The sequence below is a fragment of the Larus michahellis genome, chromosome 1 (assembly GCF_964199755.1).
Source record: "Larus michahellis chromosome 1, bLarMic1.1, whole genome shotgun sequence".
Classification (NCBI taxonomy): domain Eukaryota; kingdom Metazoa; phylum Chordata; class Aves; order Charadriiformes; family Laridae; genus Larus; species Larus michahellis.
Genome location: NC_133896.1, coordinates 69,127,222 through 69,146,995, shown reverse-complemented (window position 1 = coordinate 69,146,995; position 19,774 = coordinate 69,127,222). Strand labels below are relative to the sequence as shown.

The following is a 19,774-nucleotide window of genomic DNA, read 5'->3' as shown; positions in this document are numbered from 1 at the left end:
GCCCTCGTGTGTGCAAACATTAAAATACACCCTCCCATCCACTGTCTGGAGCACGCTCTATTTCTGTGCAAAAGGTTTGTGATGCTAATTATATACGAGATCCACGATGACCACGGAGCTACAGGACACCTTTTCTCTTCCACACTTAGGTTTCTCTCTCTGCATGATGAAACTCTCCTTTATGAATGCACTGGCCACCAAAAAACAAGCCATAGAGATATATGCCTGTTGCCTGTACTAATAAAACAAGAAGTAAAAGCGCAAAGAAAAACGAGGCAACTCTGGAATTTTACCAGAGGGATGGTCCTGTTAAGATCAGGAAAAAAGTGGGGGACTTAATTTTATTTTTCACCTTTGCCACGCATGCCCTGTGTGAACTTCCCTATTCTTCCCTGTGGCTCACTTCCCAGCCTCTGAAGCATAGATACCATCACCTTTGCGTGGGGAGAGGAAATGGAACTACTTCTTCCTCTGTAAACTCACACCGAGGTTTCTCCAGCCGTCTCACTTCATCAGCACGCAGGGTGACAAGGCTCTGTCAAGGGGAGACCAGCCCAGGCCACCTTCCCTGTCGTGGGGACACGCTGCTCCAGCCAGAAGGGCTCTGCCCTTCCACAGCCCACGGCTCACAGCCCACAACCACGCAGCCAGCAGCGAGGGAGCAGCTCCACGCACTGACAGCAAACAGACCTCTGTCTCGTGCCCTACCCCGCGACTCCTCTTTATTGACTCATTTTGGGATACCCCCCTGGCTTTACTGATGACAGATTGTGGGCCAAAGTGCCACCGAATGAAACAGGCCAGAAACTCCATCTGGTAATCGATGAGGGGAACTGCATCACAAGTGAGACAGCCATGAACAACCCATGGCACAGGGACAGGGAGCTGCAGGAGCTGAACCCTGCACAAACACAGGTCGGATCAGGGCACAGCTGCCCTCCATCCTTATCTTTTGATAAGAAACTTCACTGGGAGGAGCAGTACAAAGGGCACACCACTGCCACACCCCAGGGGATTGATCACCTCTGCAATTTTTAATTGATTTTAGCTTTCATGTTAACCTGCGTGAGCTGAGTCTACAGAGGAAATGCCCCAGCCTTGTTTGCCAAATGCGGAAGGACCCAGAGCACCGGCGCTGCCCTCGCCAGGGACCAGTCACTATTAAACAAGTCAGGCAAGAGGTGGCTGCAGTGGGACTGCCCAGATGGCAACCTACGTGCAGCTGAACACCACAGCCAAGATGCCCCTCATGGGGCTGGGCACCTGGAAGGTAACAGCTTCAGAGAAAAGCACCTGTATTGCGGAGCTCCCTGGCACAAAACTCCCTTTCCCCCTGGTCCGGCTCTGGAGAACTGTCCCCGTGTCTGGGGCTCTGCTCTCCCTGGCAGGAGCCTGCGTGGGACTACGGAGAAACAGCTGGAGGCTGGCTTCAAGCCTTGGAGCCCATATTTATGACTGCAAAAAACACTTGTTCTTGTAAAGGAAAAAAAATAACCTGGGGCAGAGGGGGACTGCTTTCAGAAAGCTGGTTTTCCTATTTTATTTTGCTAGGATACAGGTATTTACCATGTACTGATTTGAGAGTCTTATGTCTTATGCATTACTTTTAGTCCCCAGCTGGACAAGTAACAGCTGCAGTGATGGCTGCCATTGATGCTGGGTACCGCCACTTTGACTGTGCCTACGTGTACCAGAATGAGAAGGAAGTTGGGGAAGGGATCCAGCAGAAAATCAAGGAAGGCACTGTGAAACGAGAAGACTTCTTCATCGTCAGTAAGGTAAGGATCTGATGATTTTCAACCCTGGAGCAGGGGCGGGAGAATGCTTTGCCTATAGTATTTTCGTAGTAGGAAGCTTAAGTACGGCAGGCAAATTGTATGCTGTAGGATAAAGCAATTCATAACATTATGCAAGTCACTCCTGATACAAGATTACTGCTTCGCCCCATTCTGTATGGAGCGTTAGGACGGACATGCTGTGTCTGCACCCTGCTGTGGTCTGCCACCCAGCTAAGAAGACCCAGAAGTGTTGGGGGTGGGTGAGAGGACACCTGCAGACCAACTGGGGCAGAAGGAGGGAAGCAGGAAAGAGCACAGTGGGCCAGGTAGCACCAAGCAAGGTAGAAACCCGTGATGCAGGGGTCTGAGATCACTCCGTGTAAAGGACTGATACAGAGGCAGAACCAGTTTGGTAATGGCACCTCACAGGCTGCTAAAGCACAGCGGAGGGGACAAGCCTGGCAGTGGCTGGTGCTTGTTCCAGCAGCTGGGCTCACAGTCCTGCCAAAGCGGTGTCTCTGCTGGGTGAGGAAGACGAGGTTCTGGGCACCTTGGGACAGTGTAATCTGCTCACAGAAGGTGTGATTGGTTGGTTCTCTTTCTCTTGCTTACTAAGGAAAAGAGGACATTTAGCTGGATTCTGAAGTTCCTTTTTACATTGGCAAAGGTTGGTGCCAACCAGTTCTTTGTGGCTTGTCTTATATTTCCTTGGCTTTGACTAATATTTTCTACAGGAAAAGTACAAATGGTCAAATCCGACAGAAAGCTTTCTTGAACTAAGCCATCCTCTTCTACACAAATCTGACCTTGTAATAGGAGTTTTTACTACAGATCTGTCTGATCACGTGTACTGCCACTGCACATACTGAATTCAGTGCCATGGGCCAGTCCCATCACAGAGCAAGCATCGTATGAGGAGCACCAGGATGGCCTCATTCCACATTGCCTTCCAAAGAAGATGGAGTATTTCTGTCCTGTGCAGGAGAGCACCCAAGAGCTTTAATGCAGGAGATGACGGTGTGCCCTTGTCTTTTTGTCTCTAGCTGTGGTGCACATTTTATGAAAAGCCTCTGGTGAAGGGAGCTTGCCAGAAGACTCTTGCTGACCTGAAACTGGATTACCTGGATCTCTACCTCATGCACTGGCCACTTGGCTTCAAGGTAACAGCAATGCCCTTGGCTTTCCCTCCTGGGAGACCTCCTCAAAACTGCCAGTAACGCTTGCAGCACTACTGCTGCTCCAGTCCAGAAAGAACATGTGTCTCTTGTGTGTACCAGCACTGCTCCGGTGCTGCTCATTCAGCTTTACTCTGGCCACGTGAGCCAGGCTCGTGATCTCTGCCCCTGGGACTGCCGCTTGCACAGTGTCCTCTGCCCTTTTGATAGTGGGAGAGGCAAACCTAGCACTAAGGTCAGGCCTCCTGGCTGCAAACATAAACTATGCCACCTTCCCTTTCTTTTACAAATCCAAAGCATGCTCAGCTGAAAATTACCCCTTGTGGGAAGGAGGGCTGTGCTTTGCCGCCTGACAGAAATTTTTTCCTCTGCATGTTACAGCATCACAGAGCAAAAAAAATGCTTCTGTTTTCCATTTCTGTCTTTAATCACCAAGCACTTAACACAGTCCAGACTGAGCTGACCTTGCCTGTAGGAACCTTGGTGTTGTTTCACAGACCTTGGATTTCAAAAGATGAGGCTTTTCAATACATAACTTTTGCAGACTAGGTGTACTTCAAAGGCTTTATGTCAGTTTGTATACATGTGTGTGTATATACACACACATATACCCTTTGCCTTTCCTTTCTGCTACACCCAGACCAAAATCTCTATTCTACCTAATGCCTTTGAGCTCAACTTCATTTCATTCTCTCAATATTGTTTTGGTTAGCTTTATGTGGACAAAGTTGTCAAGTGAAACTGCATAATATTGTGGCATCTAGAAAATTCCAATCATTCAAAACATTTTGGCCACACTGTCTAGTTACAGGCTGTTCTTATTTTCCTAATACAGCAACTTAAACAGTGAGCTTTCCCATGGGAAATCTGTCAGCAGTACCTTTTTCAGCAGATCTATTCCAGTATAAACGTTAACGTTCACAGGACCAAAGTCAATCCTCCATATACCTTTCTAAAACCAACTAAAGAAGCTATTTTTCCTAAAAGTGCATAATGGAACAATACATGAAGTGAACTCATGTAAGACTCCAAGATATTGTTCTATGAGTAAATAATTTCCCTGCATGCATCTTGTGGATCATTACCTCAATGGGTCGCACTATCAGCTTTAGCTCCTTACATTCCTGTTTGGTTCTTTTACATAGCTAGCATCCCAACAGAGATTATTTAAAGCATTTTCTCTGTCATTGACAGGCAGGAGACGAGCTGTTTCCCAAAGATGAGAAAGGCATGGCTATACCGAGCAACGCTGATATTCTACAGACATGGGAGGTAGGTTCAGCCACAGCAGAAGAGACACGTCCTCTGTCTTCATCAGTCTCTTCCATGTTTTCATTACCTTCAGCAGTCAAAGAACTGTTGTCTCATGCATGCAAAATTAGTTGGAAGGAACACAAGACAGTACAAAGTAGCTTTTCATAATGTGCATGCATAGTCATTACCTAGTTATTTCTATTCCCCGAGTGCCTTACTTGACTGCCTGACCCACAGGGAGCTGCACAATCACTTTCAGGGGAGCAGCAGACCAGACTGAGGTTAGAAAAAGTTTGTTGCTTGACCATACCAACTGGACAATTGTCTTCATCACGGTTCTTGTGCCTTTCTTGAACTGCTCAAATAAATTTTACAGAAATAAAGACACCTTAGGTTGAGATCTTGCCTACAGATGGGGCACAGCCCTCCAGTGCTTGCACAACAGTAGATTAGTGAGCATCATTGTTCTTTTCCTCATGCAACTTGGTGCGAATTTCCACAAACACAGGGAATGAGAATTTGGGCTTGGGTGAGACGGCACTAATATACCAGTACCTGCTTTGCCCTCAAAGAACTTTGCAACTCTAAATAGTTATTTTGTGCTGCTTGTGATAGGAAACAAGCCACATCAGGAAGAACATCTGCATGACCTGTCTTCCATACCAGATGACCATTTTGCTCTTCTTTGTGTTAGGCCATGGAAGAGTTGGTGGATGCTGGTCTGGTAAAAGCCATTGGAATCTCCAACTTCAACCATGAGCAGATTGAAAGACTCCTGAACAAACCAGGACTGAAGTACAAGCCTGCAAATAACCAGGTAAGCTGCAAAGTGACTGCAGGTGAATAGTTTTCAGGGATTATAAAGATCTGGTTACATTTGAATGAGGAGATGGAAAAATGGAAAAAGTAGACACAGCGTGTGCTCTAAATCCCACTCTGTGGATACTTGTGAGTACACAAGGCACTCGGATACTTCGGGTTTTGTCTCACCTTGCTGAACCACTGTTTACGAATGTTGGAGTATTTCCCTGGAAATATTCTTTCTGGAAAAATGAAGAACCCAGAGATGACCTTTTGTGAAAAATCCAAAGCAAAAACTGTACAAGCCCTTTGTATAAAAATATATGTCTTCAATAGTAAGGATGCATATTATCCCACAGGCCACTGGCAAATTTGGGGAAAAAGCAGCCTCTAATTGGATTACAAAATAATCCATGTAGTACAACGATATTACAACAGTGCTGCCACTGTCAGCCTCTATGCCTTTCTGTTGGCAGATTGAATGTCATCCATACCTTACCCAGGAGAAGCTGATCAAGTACTGTCAATCCAAAGGGATTGCTGTGACAGCGTACAGTCCCCTTGGCTCTCCTGACAGGCCATGGTAAGATTCCTTTGCAATTTGCAAGGGAGCTGGTGTGGATTATGCTTGTAACATTGAGAGTATTGATCATTCACCTAGATACAGATCTCTCTTGCTAGGTTGGATCCTTCTATGGAGGTTTTTTGGCACTGATTTCTTTCCCCTGTGTAGGGCTAAGCCAGAGGATCCTTCCCTTCTGGATGACCCCAAGATCAAAGAGATTGCAGCCAAGCACAACAAAACCCCAGCACAGGTATGTAGGTGTCAGACAGTGGGTACCACATCCTGTAACACAGGCATAGAGCAAAATAGACCTGAGGAGCAGGCAGAACCTCCATCCATTCCCCATGAATTGTGGCACGTCTTTGATTTTTCCCCAGCAATGCATATTTTTAATTATAGGGCCTGCAAGTCATGCTACTATTATCTCTTTGGCCCTCAAAAGGATTCTTGACCTATCTTCAGGTGGCACTTCCCCTCTCAAGTTCTCTTGCAAAGAACGAAAGCCTTGCATAGACTGCTGGAAGTCCAGGTAGGAAGAAAAGGAACTGACCATCCCAAAACTGAATGGGAAAGGAGGCCTTCCATGCGGGCCTCCACTACTTCTCTGTTCATCCTTCAGGAAGTGCTATGTAGGCCACAGGGACAGTAATTACTTGAATTGTAGCTCCACAGAAAGGGTTTAGTTCTACTGAAATATACACTTGATGGCAAACAGCTGTTAAAACAGGCTCTGCTTCCTCCAGAGCAGGAGTCGACCTTTTTCTGACTCAGTGGTCTGTTCTTGGCAGGTTCTCCTTCGCTTCCAGATCCAGAGAAATGTGACTGTGATCCCCAAGTCTGTCACACCACAGCGCATTGCAGAGAACTTCAAGGTGAGTGATTACGAGTGAGCTGGGGTGCATGGCACATTCAGGTCTGGCATGGTTTCCCCCTGCAAAGCAAGCAGGGATCCTTTCTTACCCTTCCCAAATTCTCCTCAGAAAAGAGGACTGGGCTTTTTCTTTCTTTATGCTTGCCTACCGTCTACTGAGGGTTAAGCCAGGCCTACTTTTGGAGAGGACAGATGAAGAGGTCTTATACGATATTTCCTGTTCTGTGGCTTGTGGATGAAGCAGTGGGCACAACTTGCTTGGGGCCCACACGCAGTAACATGCCAGAAAAGTCTTATTTAGAATAAACAATGTTCATAAAATAGTGTCCATACAACAAGTTGTTCCTCTATCTGTTAATTCAGTGGTCCATGACTGAAAATGAACCCTCCAGTGTGGTGCTGCTCTCTAATCTTGTCTTTCTTCACACTGTTGGATTTTTCAAAGAGGTGATTTCCAGTTGTTTCTCTTCCTAGGTCTTTGACTTTGAATTGACTAAAGAGGAGATGGCAACCATTCTCAGCTTTAACAGAAACTGGAGGATCTGTACAATGAGCATGTAAGTGACACAGCTTGCTTCCTTCCAACTCTTAAATTTTGAATATTCTTTACAAGGAATTTTGTATCACAGCTACTTGGCAGCATGAAATTCAGTTTATTTAAAAATCATGCCAACTCAAATTCCAACTGGTTTGTCCCAAAAATACTTTTTCAGGAGAGGGTTTAATATTTTCATTTTAGAAGCAAAACAAAAAAAGAAAGAAAACAAACTACATTCTCATTTTGAATTCAGTTTCTAGGAAACTCTGTAACTTGAATTACAAAAAATAGGATCTGGATGTTCATTTTGTCTTTGTCTGCTTTAGAGAAATTAAGACGCTTATCTCCATATATTCTTTCTGTAATTACATGATACAGACCTTCCCTTGGTGGCTCCTCCATGCACCTCTATATAACTTTTAGGTCACCCGTGAAAATAACATTCTCTCTTTGATTTCTTTCAGGTCCAAAGTTCACAAGGACTACCCTTTCCATGCAGAATACTGAAGATGCTTGTAACACAGCCTTCACTAGACCTCTGGTGTCTCATGTGCCTCTGCTCTAACTTTGAGCTGTCTAGTCAGCTAGTTTTCCTACTGCACATGCCCTGCTTCTGACAGCGAAGACACGGGATGTTTATCCCATTAAATTTGCTTGAATTCTTTTTTTTTTTTGAAGAAGGAAAAGAGTATTTTCTACAAAAGTAAATACGGGATGTGACAATTTTCTCCTTATTAGAAGAGAGGATTACTACTGAAGAGCCTAGGCAGAGCTGCTATGCAGAAAACAAGGAGCGTTTACACCACCATTCAGTGATTGCCTTCAGTCTTGCATCACCAGAAACCATATGTTGACAAACCACAAAAAAAAAAAAAAACAAAAAAACCACAATTTCATCAGAAGTGTCCCATATTTTAAATAAAATTTGTTTTAAAATACAAAAAAAAACATTATTGGCTGAAAGTCTTCTGTCTAGCGTAGGAAAACCCCCAAACCTTCCTACTCAGAGACACACAGAGAGGTCGGCTGCGGTCACCTGCGCTCCGGGGACACGGATCCTGCCTGGGACAACGAAGCCACGGAGCACATTCCCCTGCGGGCACCAGAAGGCAGCCAGCCCTCAGAGGAGACCCGCATTGTCCTCTCCCGGCCGGCCACCAGCCCCCGAGCTCCGGCCACAGCCCCCAGCGGTGCCGGGGGACATCTCACATGCCTCAAAACCCGGGTGTCTGCCCCCGCTGCTGGGGAGGCTCAGCCCCGCGGTGCTGTGCCCAAACCGCCAGCACCGTAGGACCTTCTCTCAAAATCTTCCACTTTCAATTAACAAATGTATAGTCCAAGACCACGGCTCCGGTGGGAAACGCCGCTCTCGAAGTATCAAACCGGCCCGAGGCGGGCGGGAGGGGGCGCTGGGGCGGCCTTGGGGCGCCCCGGAGCCACCTGGGCACCCCCTGCACCCCCCGTCACGCAGGTGGTTCCCCCCTCCCGTGACTTACCATAGCAACCGGCCGCGACCCTCATTGGTTGCCCCGCTCTGCTGCTGATTGGGCGGCTCTGCCATGGGGGCAGGACTTGAGCGTTGATTGGCTGCTAAGGAGGGGAAGGCCGAGCGCTACCAACAGCTGTGTGGGCGGGGGGTACCGCCCTCGGGAAGGATAGTACTGGCAGCCCTGAGGCGGGCCCGGCCCGGCCGCTGTGGAAGCGCCGTGCAGGTGGCGTGTTCCCGAGTGGGGCCATGGCTACCTACGTGCGGCTGGGCGCCGCCGCCAAGGTGCCCCTCATGGGGCTCGGCACATGGAAGGTAACCGCGGCCAGCCCTCCCGCAACGCGGGCCGGGGTCGCCGCCGCCATGCCGCGGGCCTCTCGCTCCCGGCCGGGGTTGCCCTCTGGGTACGGTGGCACCGAAGGTCTCTCCCCGCCCGCAGCCCTAGCTCCCGCAGCGCTGCGGGGCTTTGCCCAGGACGAGCATCGCCGAGGCCTGGGCCGAGGTCCTTCTGCGGGGCTGAGGCCCCCCCTTCCCGGCTGGCGGCTGCCGAGGGCTTCTCCTCTGGGTGGTGGTACGGAGGTGTGAGGAGTCCTCGGTCCGGCTCCGGAGAACGGCCCCGGTGCTGGGGCCTGGGCTCGGCCCCGGTGTTGGGCTGACAGGGGGTCGGGGTGACAGAGGGAGGGCTGTGAGCTTGGGAGCCTGGAGCTTGAGAAGCCTAAGAAAGCCATATGGAAAGGCTCTTCTTGAAGCCCCTCTATGTGTTATCTCCCCAAGGAGCAGCATGTGAGAAACCCAAATCAAAATATATCGTACCCTTTTCCCTTCAGTCCCCCCCGGGTAAAGTGGAAGCTGCAGTGATGGCTGCCATTGATGCTGGGTACCGCCACTTTGACTGTGCCTACGTGTACCAGAATGAGAAGGAAGTTGGGGAAGGGATCCAGCAGAAAATCAAGGAAGGCGTTGTGAAACGAGAGGACCTCTTCATCGTCAGTAAGGTAAGGATCTGATGGTTTTGGATCGTGGGCAGACCTGCTTTACCTGTGATGTTTTTACAGTAGGAAACTAAAGTAGTTTTATGCTGTAGCACCGGAGACACTCATAATGTAAATGAGATCACTCATGTTTCACTTCATCAGCACAGTGATACAGTTTGATTCTTCCCTGTCCACTGATAGCAATTTTGATTGTTGTCACCATTGGATAGGAAGAGAGAGTTCCCTGAGCTTTTAGCAGGGAAAACAGTCACCCTTATGCTAACTGTCTGGTGGCAGCTTTCTTCAACAGTCAATCCAATAATACCAAAGGAAGTCAACATTCTGATTCCCTTCCCCCGAAAAAAAAAAAAAATCTACTGAGAGCTTGAGCACCACAGCCCTGCTGTGGTCTGGCACTCTGCTGAGGAGACCCTGAAGTGCTGGGGGATGGATGAGGGGGAACCTGGCCCTGCATCTCATACCTGCAGACCAATTCTTGCAGAAGGGGAGCAGGAAAAAGTAGAGTGCGCCAGGTAGCACTGCTGATACAAGGTTACCGCTTCCCCACATTCTGTATGGAGCGTTAGGAAGGACATGCTGTGTCTGCACCCTGCTGTGGTCTGCCACCCAGCTAAGAAGACCCAGAAGTGTTGGGGGTGGGTGAGAGGACACCTGCAGACCAACTGGGGCAGAAGGAGGGAAGCAGGAAAGAGCAGAGTGGGCCAGGTAGCACCAAGCAAGGTAGAAACCCGTGATGCAGGGGTCTGAGATCACTCCGTGTAAAGGACTGATACAGAGGCAGAACCAGTTTGGTAATGGCACCTCACAGGCTGCTAAAGCACAGCGGAGGGGACAAGCCTGGCAGTGGCTGGTGCTTGTTCCAGCAGCTGGGCTCACAGTCCTGCCAAAGCGGTGTCTCTGCTGGGTGAGGAAGACGAGGTTCTGGGCACCTTGGGACAGTGTAATCTGCTCAGCACCTGTTCCACAGAAGGTGTGACTGGTGGGGTTGCTTTCTCTTGCTTATTAAGAAAAATGGGCTATTTAGCTGGATTCTGAAGTTACTTATTACCTTCGTAAAGGCTGGTGCCAACCATTTCTTTGTGGTTTTTTTGTATTTTCTTGGCTTTGCCTGCTAGGTTCAATGCAGGAGTCTTATGCATGGTCAGGAATGATATATGTCTTTGTTTAAAAGCCACCTATTGCAAAGGCAGACCCTGTGTAAAAGGGGGTAGCACAAATGATGCTCTAATGGAACCAGAGGACTTTGTCTGTTATGATCTTGCTCAAATACATGTGCTGCCACTGCAGATACTGAATTCAGTGTCATGGGCCAGTCCCATCACAGAGCAAGCATCGTATGAGGAGCACCAGGATGGCCTCATTCCACATTGCCTTCCAAAGAAGACGGAGCATTTCTGTCCTGTGCAGGAGAGCACCTGAGAGCTTTAACCCAGGAGGTCATGATGTGCCTTGGTTTTTTTCTCTAGTTATGGTGTACGTTTCATGATAAGCCTCTGGTGAAGGGAGCTTGCCAGAAGACTCTTGCTGACCTGAAACTGGATTACCTGGATCTCTACCTCGTGCACTGGCCTTTTGGTTTCAAGGTACAGTAACAACAATGCCCTTGGATTTGTTTCTTTTGTCTATGGCTTTTGGGGAGCTATATGGCTTTACAGCCCAACAGTTGCTGTGGCTGAGAAGTCATGTGTCTGTTGCATGTATCAGCAGTGCTCTGGTGCTTAGCTTTACTTTGGCCACGTGAGACAGGCTCTTGATCTTTGCCCCCGAGACTGCTGCTCGCATACCCCTTTGATCCTGGGAATGATGGTCTGAAAACTAGAGGCAGATCTGCCAGCGTAAGACAGGCTGCTCTCCCTTTCTCTTACAAATCGGTGTACGCTCATCTCAAAATTACCTCTTGCAGGAGCAGGGCCATAGTTTGCTGCCTGACAGACATTTTCCTTTGTGTGTTACAGAATCGCAGAGCAAGAGAAAATATTTCTGTTTTCCATTTTCTTTCTTTAATCACCAAGTCCTTCATACAGTACAGATTGAGCTGACCTTGCCTGTAGGAGCCTTAGTCTTGTTCTACTAAGACAGGAATTCAAAAGGTGAAACTCTTTCACAGATTAGTGGAGGAGTTGATGTCTGTTTGACTATTTCTAGTCTTAGCCTTTCCTTCCTGCTACAGATCAGTCTCCATCCTATCTGTTGCTTTTGAGATGCTCTTCTTTATTTCATACTCTATTTTAGCTTTATGTGAACAAAGCGGTGAAAATGAAACTGTCTTATGGTGATAGTGGCAAACAGCTGTTAAAAACAGTTCAGTCTTGGTATCTTTTCAAAACTCATACACAAAGGCTCTTCTGATTTTTCTAGTATTATCGGATTTACACTGAAGAACTGTCACTGCACATATCTTTTTTCATAACATCTGATCTTGTAGAGACCAAACCTATGCGTTCCCAAGTCCCCTGATGCCCTTCTGGAAAAAGAACAAACCAGTTCTTCCAAAGTGGGCACAAAAGAACAATACATGAAGTGAACATGTATAAGACTGGAGGCTGTAGTTCTGAGTGGTGTGTTTCCCTGTAGGTTGTTTGGGCAAGTCATCACTTTGGGGGGTCCAGCAGAAAATCTTGTCTTTATGGGAATGGTCACTGGCAAAAATACCTTCAATTCCTCCTGCTCCTCAGGAAGGAATGACTGAATGTAGACAAGAATTAGTGTTCTTGCCTGCACTAGAAGTTTAATCTATCATGGTCGTGAGCTCTCATGGTATTAAGTGAACTTCTTAGCAGATTTTCAAGCATTTTCTTTGTCACTGACAGGCAGGAGAGGAGCTGTTTCCCACAGATGATAAAGGCATGTCAATACCCAGCAACACAGATATTCTACATACATGGGAGGTAAGTTCAGCCACAATGGAAGAATCATGTCTTCTGTCCTCGGCAGTGGTGTTAGCTTCAGCAGTCACAGAATGGCTCATGCATGTATGCAAAATCAGTTGGAAAGAATTCACAAAAGTATGCGGTAGCTCTTAAAAATGTGCATGCTTAGGCAAGCTATTATTCCTATTCACTGTGGATTAGCATCTCAAGTCACTGAGCTGCACAGTCACTTTCAGTGGAGCTGTAGATGAGACTGAGGTTAGAAAAAGTTATTTACTTGACCATAACTGTACAATTTTTCTTCACTGCAGTTCTTATGCAGTTTTTGAACTGCTCAAACAGATTTTGCAGAAATAAGACATTTGGGTTGTGATCTTGCCATCTTCCTAGGGCATAGCCCTCCGGTGCTGTCACAATGGTAGACTTAGAGTCTTCTTTTCCTTGTGTAACTCACTGAATTTCAATCTTAACAATGATTTGGGGCTTTGGTGTGATAGAAAACATGGCACAGATATTACCAGTATCCACTTTCCCCTTGAGAATCAAAAACTTGGCAAGTCCAAACAGTTATTTTGTGCTTCCCAGGAAGGAAAACAAGCCATCTCAGGAAGAATGTATTCAGGTCATGTCTTGTACACTGGATGCTGACTTTGCTCCTCTTTCTCTTAGGCCATGGAAGAGCTGGTGGATGCTGGCCTGGTAAAAGCCATTGGTATCTCCAACTTTAACCGTGGGCAGATTGAAAGAATCTTGAACAAGCCGGGACTGAAGCACAAGCCTGCAAATAACCAGGTAAGCTGCAAAGTGACTGCAGGTGAATAGTTTTCAGGGATTATAAAGATCTGGTTACAGCTGAATGAGCAGAGGAAAAAAGGGAGAACAAAGTAGACACAGCGTGTACTCTAAATCCTGCTCTGTGACTATTTCTCACAGAACGGAATATTTCCTTTTTTGTGTCACCTTGTTGAACCACTGTTTACAAGTTCTGGAGTATTTCCCTATGAAGCATTCTCTCTGGAGGATAAAGAATCCAGGCACGAGCTATCATTCTGACTGTAATCAATGACTTCTATAAAGCTTCTCAGAACACAATCCAAAAAGCACATGAGGACTCAGTATAAAAGTTGGTGCCCTATAGGATTATAGTCTTGTATTGTCACCCAGACCACATGCAGGGTAGGATTAACACATCCTGTAATTAAGAAATTAAGATTCAGAAGAAAATCTCAAGAGCGTGGGAACACTATGGTAGTTCTACACAGTCTCTACTCTGTGTTGGCAGATCGAGTGTCATCCATACCTTTCCCAGGAAAAGCTTATCAACTATTGCCAATCCAAAGGGATCACTGTGACAGCATATTGTCCCCTTGGGCGCCCTGACAGGTAATTTCCAAGTGGGTTAGCGTGGTTTAAGTTGAAGCATTCAGACTAATTGAGTGAGTAATGGTGCAGGTGTGTGTGCACGCTTTTTCATTTTTTAAATACTCATACTACGTAGACTCTTTCTGCAGAGATTCTTTGCCATTTCTTCCTTTTTGTCTCTGTGTAGGGCTAAGCCAGAGAATACTTCCCTTCTGGATGACCCCAAGATCAAAGAGATTGCAGCCAAGCACAACAAAACCCCAGCACAGGTACGTAGGTGCCAGACAGCGAGTACCCCTTCCTGTAGCACGGCCATTAAGGAAACATGGTGTGAAGAGAGAGTACAGCCTCTGACAGCATTCCCTGTGAACTGTGGTGCTCTTCTGTGGTGTGAAGTAGCAATGCAGTTTGTCTACTACGTGGCCTGCAAGGTATACTTGAAGAAGCTCTTTGGCCCTCAGACAAAAAAAGATTCTTGACCCATCTTCAGATGTCATTTATGTCCTCTTGCAGAGAATGAAAGCTTTGCATAGACGGCTGAAAGTCCTGGTGGAAAGAAAAGGAATTGACTGTCACAAAGCTGGACGGGAGAGGAGGCCTTCCATATAGGCCTGCACCACTTCCCTCTTTGCTCTCTAGGAAGCGCTACCTAAGCCACATGAGCAGGAATGGTTTGAAATGCAGCTCTGCAGAAGCAGGTGTATTTCAGGGAAAACAGCTGTTGGAACAGGCTCTGCTTTCTCCAGAGCAGGAGTCATCCTCTCTCTGATTCGCTGGTCTGTTCTTGCAGGTTCTCCTTCGCTTCCAGATCCAGAGAAATGTCATTGCAATTCCCAAGTCTGTCACACCACAGCGCATTGTGGAGAACTTCAAGGTGAGTGATTACGAGTGAGCTGGGTGCTGCTCTTCAGGGATGTCATGCCTTCCCCCTGCAGAGCAAGCAGTGATCCTTTCTTACCCTTCCCAAGTCCTCTTCAGGCAAGAGGACTGGGCTTTTTCTCCCTCTCTGGAAGCTAGGGTTGCAATGGAAACTACAGTTGGAGAAAAGAGAGCGAGCTCCTGGAAACAGTATGATGATAACCTTATCAGTCATCTTGCGTACTGTCTCCTGTTCTGTGACTTGTGGGATGAGGTGGTGGGCAGGGCTTGTTTGGAGTCCAAATGCAGTAACATTCCTCAAAATACAGAGTAAGCAATGCTAAGGGAAGAGTCCTGGTGTCAATAAACCACATTGCTCCTCCTGACTGTAAACTTAGGGGTTTTTTCTGATATTGGACATCAAGATTTCAGGAGTAACATAGCTGTATTCATTGAAATATTAAAGTTTTCCAGATGTTTCTTTTGAATTTGAGAGAAATGTGTCTTCCACAAATAGAGGCGTTCTGCAACACTAAGTGCTCGCTAAACACCTTGGAACAGCTGGCACATGTAACTGCAACTGATGATCTCTTTTGTTTGTTTCTTCCCTCTGCCAGCGATTTTCTTCCCTTGAAAATCCAAAGAGACTTCTTTTCCTTTTTTGTCTCATGAAGCCATCATTTCTAATCAACACTCTTTCTGATGTGAACTTGTTCTTTAATCTTGTGAATCTTGCTTCTGACTTGATTTGTTCAAAGAAGTGATTTCCAGCTGTTTTTCTTAGGTGTTTGACTTTGAATTGACTAAAGAGGAGATGTCAAACCTTCTCAGCTTAAACAGAAACTGGAGGATCTGTGAAATGGTCACGTAAGTGACAGCTGGTTTCCTTCAAACTCTTATATTTTCAATAATCTTTATTCTAATCTCACAGTTACTGGTATAGGGTATATTTTGAAATCTGAAATCATTTGAGGGATGAAGCATCTGTTATTTAACATCTTAGTGAAGTTATATTTTCACTTTATTATTGACTAAAGGAGAAGTCATACTATGTACTCATTGTGCATCCTTTCTCTGGGAAACTGTGTGTCTGGAACTCCAAAAAGGGACTTCTAGTTAATAACTTTGGCTATGTCCATATTGAATAAATGAACATTAGGCAGTTCTAAACTTACAGTAATTTTTTTCTGTGAGTTATTAAAAACTGGTATCAGCTCTTACATAAGTGATTGGGGGAGGGAATGACCATCTGAAGTGCAGTACGAAGAATGAATGCTTGCAGATGCGCACTTGGGAAGCCTACAGCCAGACAAGAAGCCTTGGCTGAAAGGCCACAGGAACTGCCTTTTTTTTTTCTATAAGCAATGTGAACTTTAACTCTTTATCTAGGAAGTAACTTGGTCCTAGCACTGTTCAGTGCCTGAATAATAGGAAAAAACTTGAATTTGTTGGTCACGTGTGCCATTTCTATACTAATAAGTCTCTTAAACTCATTCTACAGTTACACAGTTCATAGCCTCCCTTGAATGCTCCTTTATATAGCCAGCGTAGTTCTATATAGCATTTATTTCAAACTTGAGAGTAATCTTTCCTCTTTGATTTCCTTCAGGTGCAAAAATCTCAAGGAGTACCCTTTCAATGCAGAATACTGAAGACAGTTTTATCCTGCCCTCCTGCAGGCGTCTGGGGTCTAATAAGCTTCTATCATTGTCTGGAGTTGTCCACTATGTAGCTTGCACCCTGTATTTCTCCTGTCAGCAAAGGCATAGTATATGTATTCAGTGACTTTGGTTTGGGTTTTTCTTCTTTGGTGGAAGGAAATAGTAAAATTTTTCTAAAGAACAAAATATGGGCTATAATAATTCTCTACTCATTAGATGAGTGTCTCTGCATGGCTGAAATTAGCAAAGAAACAAGAAGAATGAATTAACGACTGATTTATATTTTTTTATTTTATCTTCTGTCTTGCATGGACACTACTTAAGGCTGCAAGCTAAGGGTATGTGAGCACAGGAGAAAGATCCATCCTGAAAGAACAAACTACATAATCACTGCCTGAAGAGTCAACAATTAGCTTTACTTCTAGAGCGTAGTCCAAAACTTTCTTGGAAAGAAGAATAAATGGGAGAAATGTCCAGACCTACAGATGCATACCAACTCATACTGGGCCTTATTTCAGTTGCATTCTTTTACGGGCTGAAGCTGGACAGAGATTAGTGTTCAATTTCATTCTTATCCAAAATAAAAAATGTTTAGATTACTGCTGGTTTAGAAGTTCTATTCTAATGTGAAAAATTTACAAATCAAGCCACTTGCATCAATAATGCCACTGGAAACCACCATCCATATTCAATTTTAAATGATGTCACAGGAGCATCAAGATCTTGTCTTGATCAAAAGTTGAATAACTTGTTACAGTAAGCTTTGGTTGACATCACTGCTGCTGAGAACAGTTGAGTGTGACAAGCCTTAGTATGGATTGTGGATCAACAAGCAACAGGAGACCAACACCTGAAACTGCTGAAAAGCTGTACAGTGGTGTTACTGTGGAGTGATTTGGTTGGTACCCTGTGCTGACATCTGGCTATAAAAACCCAGAGTAACAGAGACTGGGGGGAGAGGGGAGACTGCATTGAGCAGGTCTGATACCGCATTGAAATAGCGGGTGCAAGGTGGAATTGTTAGTACTGAGCTGCTGCCCAGAGCTTGACTCTGAGGTGACTGGAGCAAGCGTCATGTTCCTTCTAGGCTGTGCTGACTCACTGGCACAGGTCTCTATTACATGTAACTGTGTGTGTGAGTAAAGCTTTCCCTGATAAAGCCTATCCGTCAGGGTGGAAGAGCCTTGTTGGGCAGTGCTGCGATAGCTAGGAGGTGTTGCAACAGCATGGCACTCCGTGGGTCCATAACTGCAATGTGCCTTGTGCTGGTGGACGCAGGGTCTCTGCAGTACAACTACTGCGCTCTGGTCTAAAATATCCACACCAGATTGAGCTGTAGAGTCTGACAAAAACATATGAAGTTTGAGTTGTATCTTGAGCAACTGGGTGGTCCAGAAACTTCCTTGAGAAGGTGCTGATTAACAAAAAACTGCTTTTGTAAAAGTTAATAGTATTAGGACCCACTGATGACTGACGTATTGCTTATGCCATCCTAACTTCTGTCATAATTTAGTGTGCAACAAGTGCATACAAGCTTAAGCTACTTACATTGTACATCATTAGTTTTTAAGTATGAGTGCATGGATGAAAGATGTTGGACAGATGACAGAAAGGCTGAGAGGCTGATGCTCACGGGAGCATCAAGATTTTGTCTTAATCAGGAGCAGAATAAGTGGATATAATGAACCATGGCTGAGCACCCAGTGCAGCAATGGGCTGTTCCTCCCTTGGTCCTCTTGGTGAATCCAGCTTAGCAGTGTCACGTTGCCTGGTGCTCCCTTACCCCATGACGAATGCAAAAAGAACTTAGCCCTTTTTATGTGATTAAAAAAACCCCAGAGCTTTTGTTTTCAAATGAGGTGTGAACAAAACTTGTACTGCTGGCATGAGTATTATGGTTACGAGAGAGACAGGACAATGGACCTCAGATACATTACAGCTTCAAGTGTTGTTAGTACTTATTCTCACTCATTCCAACAGGAGAAAAACACAACATGCAAATATTCTGCTCAGTATACTTATATACAGAGATCATATAAGCTATTCTAAAATATATATATATGTCCCTACAATATATCTAATATGCTTTTCAAAGGGAGGTTATACATTCTTTTGGAAGTTTTGGTTGGAAGTATTTGTAACATACAACCTCAAGATGAGGGGGGAAAAATATTATGAAAGAGGTATTGGAGCACAAATCTTAATGCTAAACCAAAAAAAAAAAAAAAAATCAGAATTTACAAGGGGCAGGATTTTCCCTTTTGTTTTTTTGGTGTGTTTGTGGGTTGTGTGGGTTTTATTTTTAAACACATTTCCATAGTTGAAACACCGAACTGGCCATACTTGTCCTTTACTCCCTGATCACGTGCAGCAGTCTCTCTGGGGGAATTCATCTCACCTAACTTTAGGTGTCCACAGTGTAGGCACAAGCACCCACCTTGGGGCCAACCTCCCAGCTCCAGTCACAGCCAAGAGATGTTTGGGCAAAGCAAGGCAGCAGCCTTCAGCGTGATTCATTATGCCCAGGGCCAGGGCTGCTCTGGCCCATCTTGTTCTTTAGGCTCTCCAGACCTAATGCACCCTCTCCTCCTGCGATCAGAGGTGAAGTCACCTGCACATGATCCCTCCCTGGGACAATTCCCACCAATAAAGCGACATGGTGCTTTTCCCTACAGGCAGAGGGCAGCCAGCTCTCAGAGGAGACTTAAATTTCTCTCATTGCTGGCTAGGAGCAAACCAGGCAGCCCTCCTACTGGTAAAGAATTGTTTCCACTGGGACCTAACCAGTTTGATCATTTTGGGTCTTGTTCTTCTTAGATGCCAAACACTGCTCATCTCTTGAAGCTATGATTTTTGGTGAATTAGAATTACTATGTGCAAATGTCAACACAACAGACCTGAAAGGCGCTACAATAAGCGTAGAGTTTAGTGCACACAGATCAAATCAGACCCTTCCTCACTCACACAGTTCCTCAACTCATCATCAAGCACACAGTTTTCAATATTTCCCAGGCTAGCTGGCATCCACTGATTCATGCAGTACTTCTTCCCCAGAGGCTCTACCATCACCTGACAATCCCAGCCGTGCCTTCGGGACAGAGAAACAACTGACAGCCCCCTGTCTTGGCATGATCTGGGGAAAGTTTCACACCAACAGGCACAAACAGCAACACAAAATGCCAACCTTCTGCCCAAAATCCTCTGATAAAAGACCAAGACATCCCTCATTCAAGAAACCATTGGGGAAAACCAAGCACCCACCTTCACAGGAGAACATGAGTTCACAGAGGAAGCAACACAAAAATCTCAGAAGAAAATGAGAGGAAGGACAAATTGGATTTCTCAGCTGTGCTCTCCACCAAGTCTCATCATCTGCCATCACACGCTCTACCCTGCTCATTGCCACAGAAACGCAAGACGTTGAAACCTCTCCCTGTAAAGACACGCTCAGAAGAATGAGAACAAACCCTGCTGAGTTTTCTCCTCTCTGTTATAGGAGACACCGTTTTACTGGCCAAACAGACGGGCTTTGCAAGCTTTCACAGACTTGCAGAGCGTGT

General features: G+C 45.8%; 3 protein-coding genes across 9 annotated transcripts in view; 2 read left to right on the top strand and 1 right to left on the bottom strand.

Annotated features, from left to right (window-relative positions):
• Positions 1-19,774, bottom strand: part of BPGM (bisphosphoglycerate mutase) — a 60,920-nt gene that overhangs the window by 24,974 nt on the left and 16,172 nt on the right. The window lies entirely within an intron of this gene.
• On the top strand, positions 1,205-7,568 carry LOC141742546 (aldo-keto reductase family 1 member B1-like). Its single transcript, XM_074585104.1, has 10 exons — positions 1,205-1,270; positions 1,611-1,778; positions 2,822-2,938; positions 4,148-4,225; positions 4,902-5,024; positions 5,485-5,591; positions 5,742-5,823; positions 6,362-6,445; positions 6,919-7,001; positions 7,447-7,568. Exons 1-10 carry the CDS (start codon positions 1,205-1,207, stop codon positions 7,487-7,489), a joined length of 951 nt encoding a protein of 316 aa, XP_074441205.1. The 3' UTR covers positions 7,490-7,568.
• LOC141742537 (aldo-keto reductase family 1 member B1-like) lies at positions 7,646-16,813 on the top strand. Of its 2 annotated transcripts, none has more exons than XM_074585057.1 (10): positions 7,646-8,783; positions 9,296-9,463; positions 10,930-11,046; positions 12,274-12,351; positions 13,003-13,125; positions 13,616-13,716; positions 13,883-13,964; positions 14,486-14,569; positions 15,338-15,420; positions 16,163-16,813. In XM_074585057.1, exons 1-10 carry the CDS (start codon positions 8,718-8,720, stop codon positions 16,203-16,205), a joined length of 945 nt encoding a protein of 314 aa, XP_074441158.1. In that variant the 5' UTR covers positions 7,646-8,717; the 3' UTR covers positions 16,206-16,813. The 2 variants fall into 2 exon arrangements, 1 of the variants encoding a protein (XP_074441158.1); XR_012586739.1 differs by having other exon boundaries at positions 8,597-8,783; positions 13,883-14,126; positions 14,209-14,569.

Excerpts from the sequence above, each read along its gene's own strand:
- LOC141742546 (XM_074585104.1), top strand. The coding sequence starts at position 1,205 with ATGGCAACCTACGTGCAGCTGAACACCACAGCCAAGATGCCCCTCATG. Across the intron at positions 2,939-4,147 it reads ACTGGCCACTTGGCTTCAAG|GCAGGAGACGAGCTGTTTCC; the intron begins GTAACAGCAATG and ends TGTCATTGACAG. Across the intron at positions 7,002-7,446 it reads AGGATCTGTACAATGAGCAT|GTCCAAAGTTCACAAGGACT; the intron begins GTAAGTGACACA and ends GATTTCTTTCAG.
- LOC141742537 (XM_074585057.1), top strand. The coding sequence starts at position 8,718 with ATGGCTACCTACGTGCGGCTGGGCGCCGCCGCCAAGGTGCCCCTCATG. Across the intron at positions 11,047-12,273 it reads ACTGGCCTTTTGGTTTCAAG|GCAGGAGAGGAGCTGTTTCC; the intron begins GTACAGTAACAA and ends TGTCACTGACAG. Across the intron at positions 13,717-13,882 it reads CCCCTTGGGCGCCCTGACAG|GGCTAAGCCAGAGAATACTT; the intron begins GTAATTTCCAAG and ends GTCTCTGTGTAG.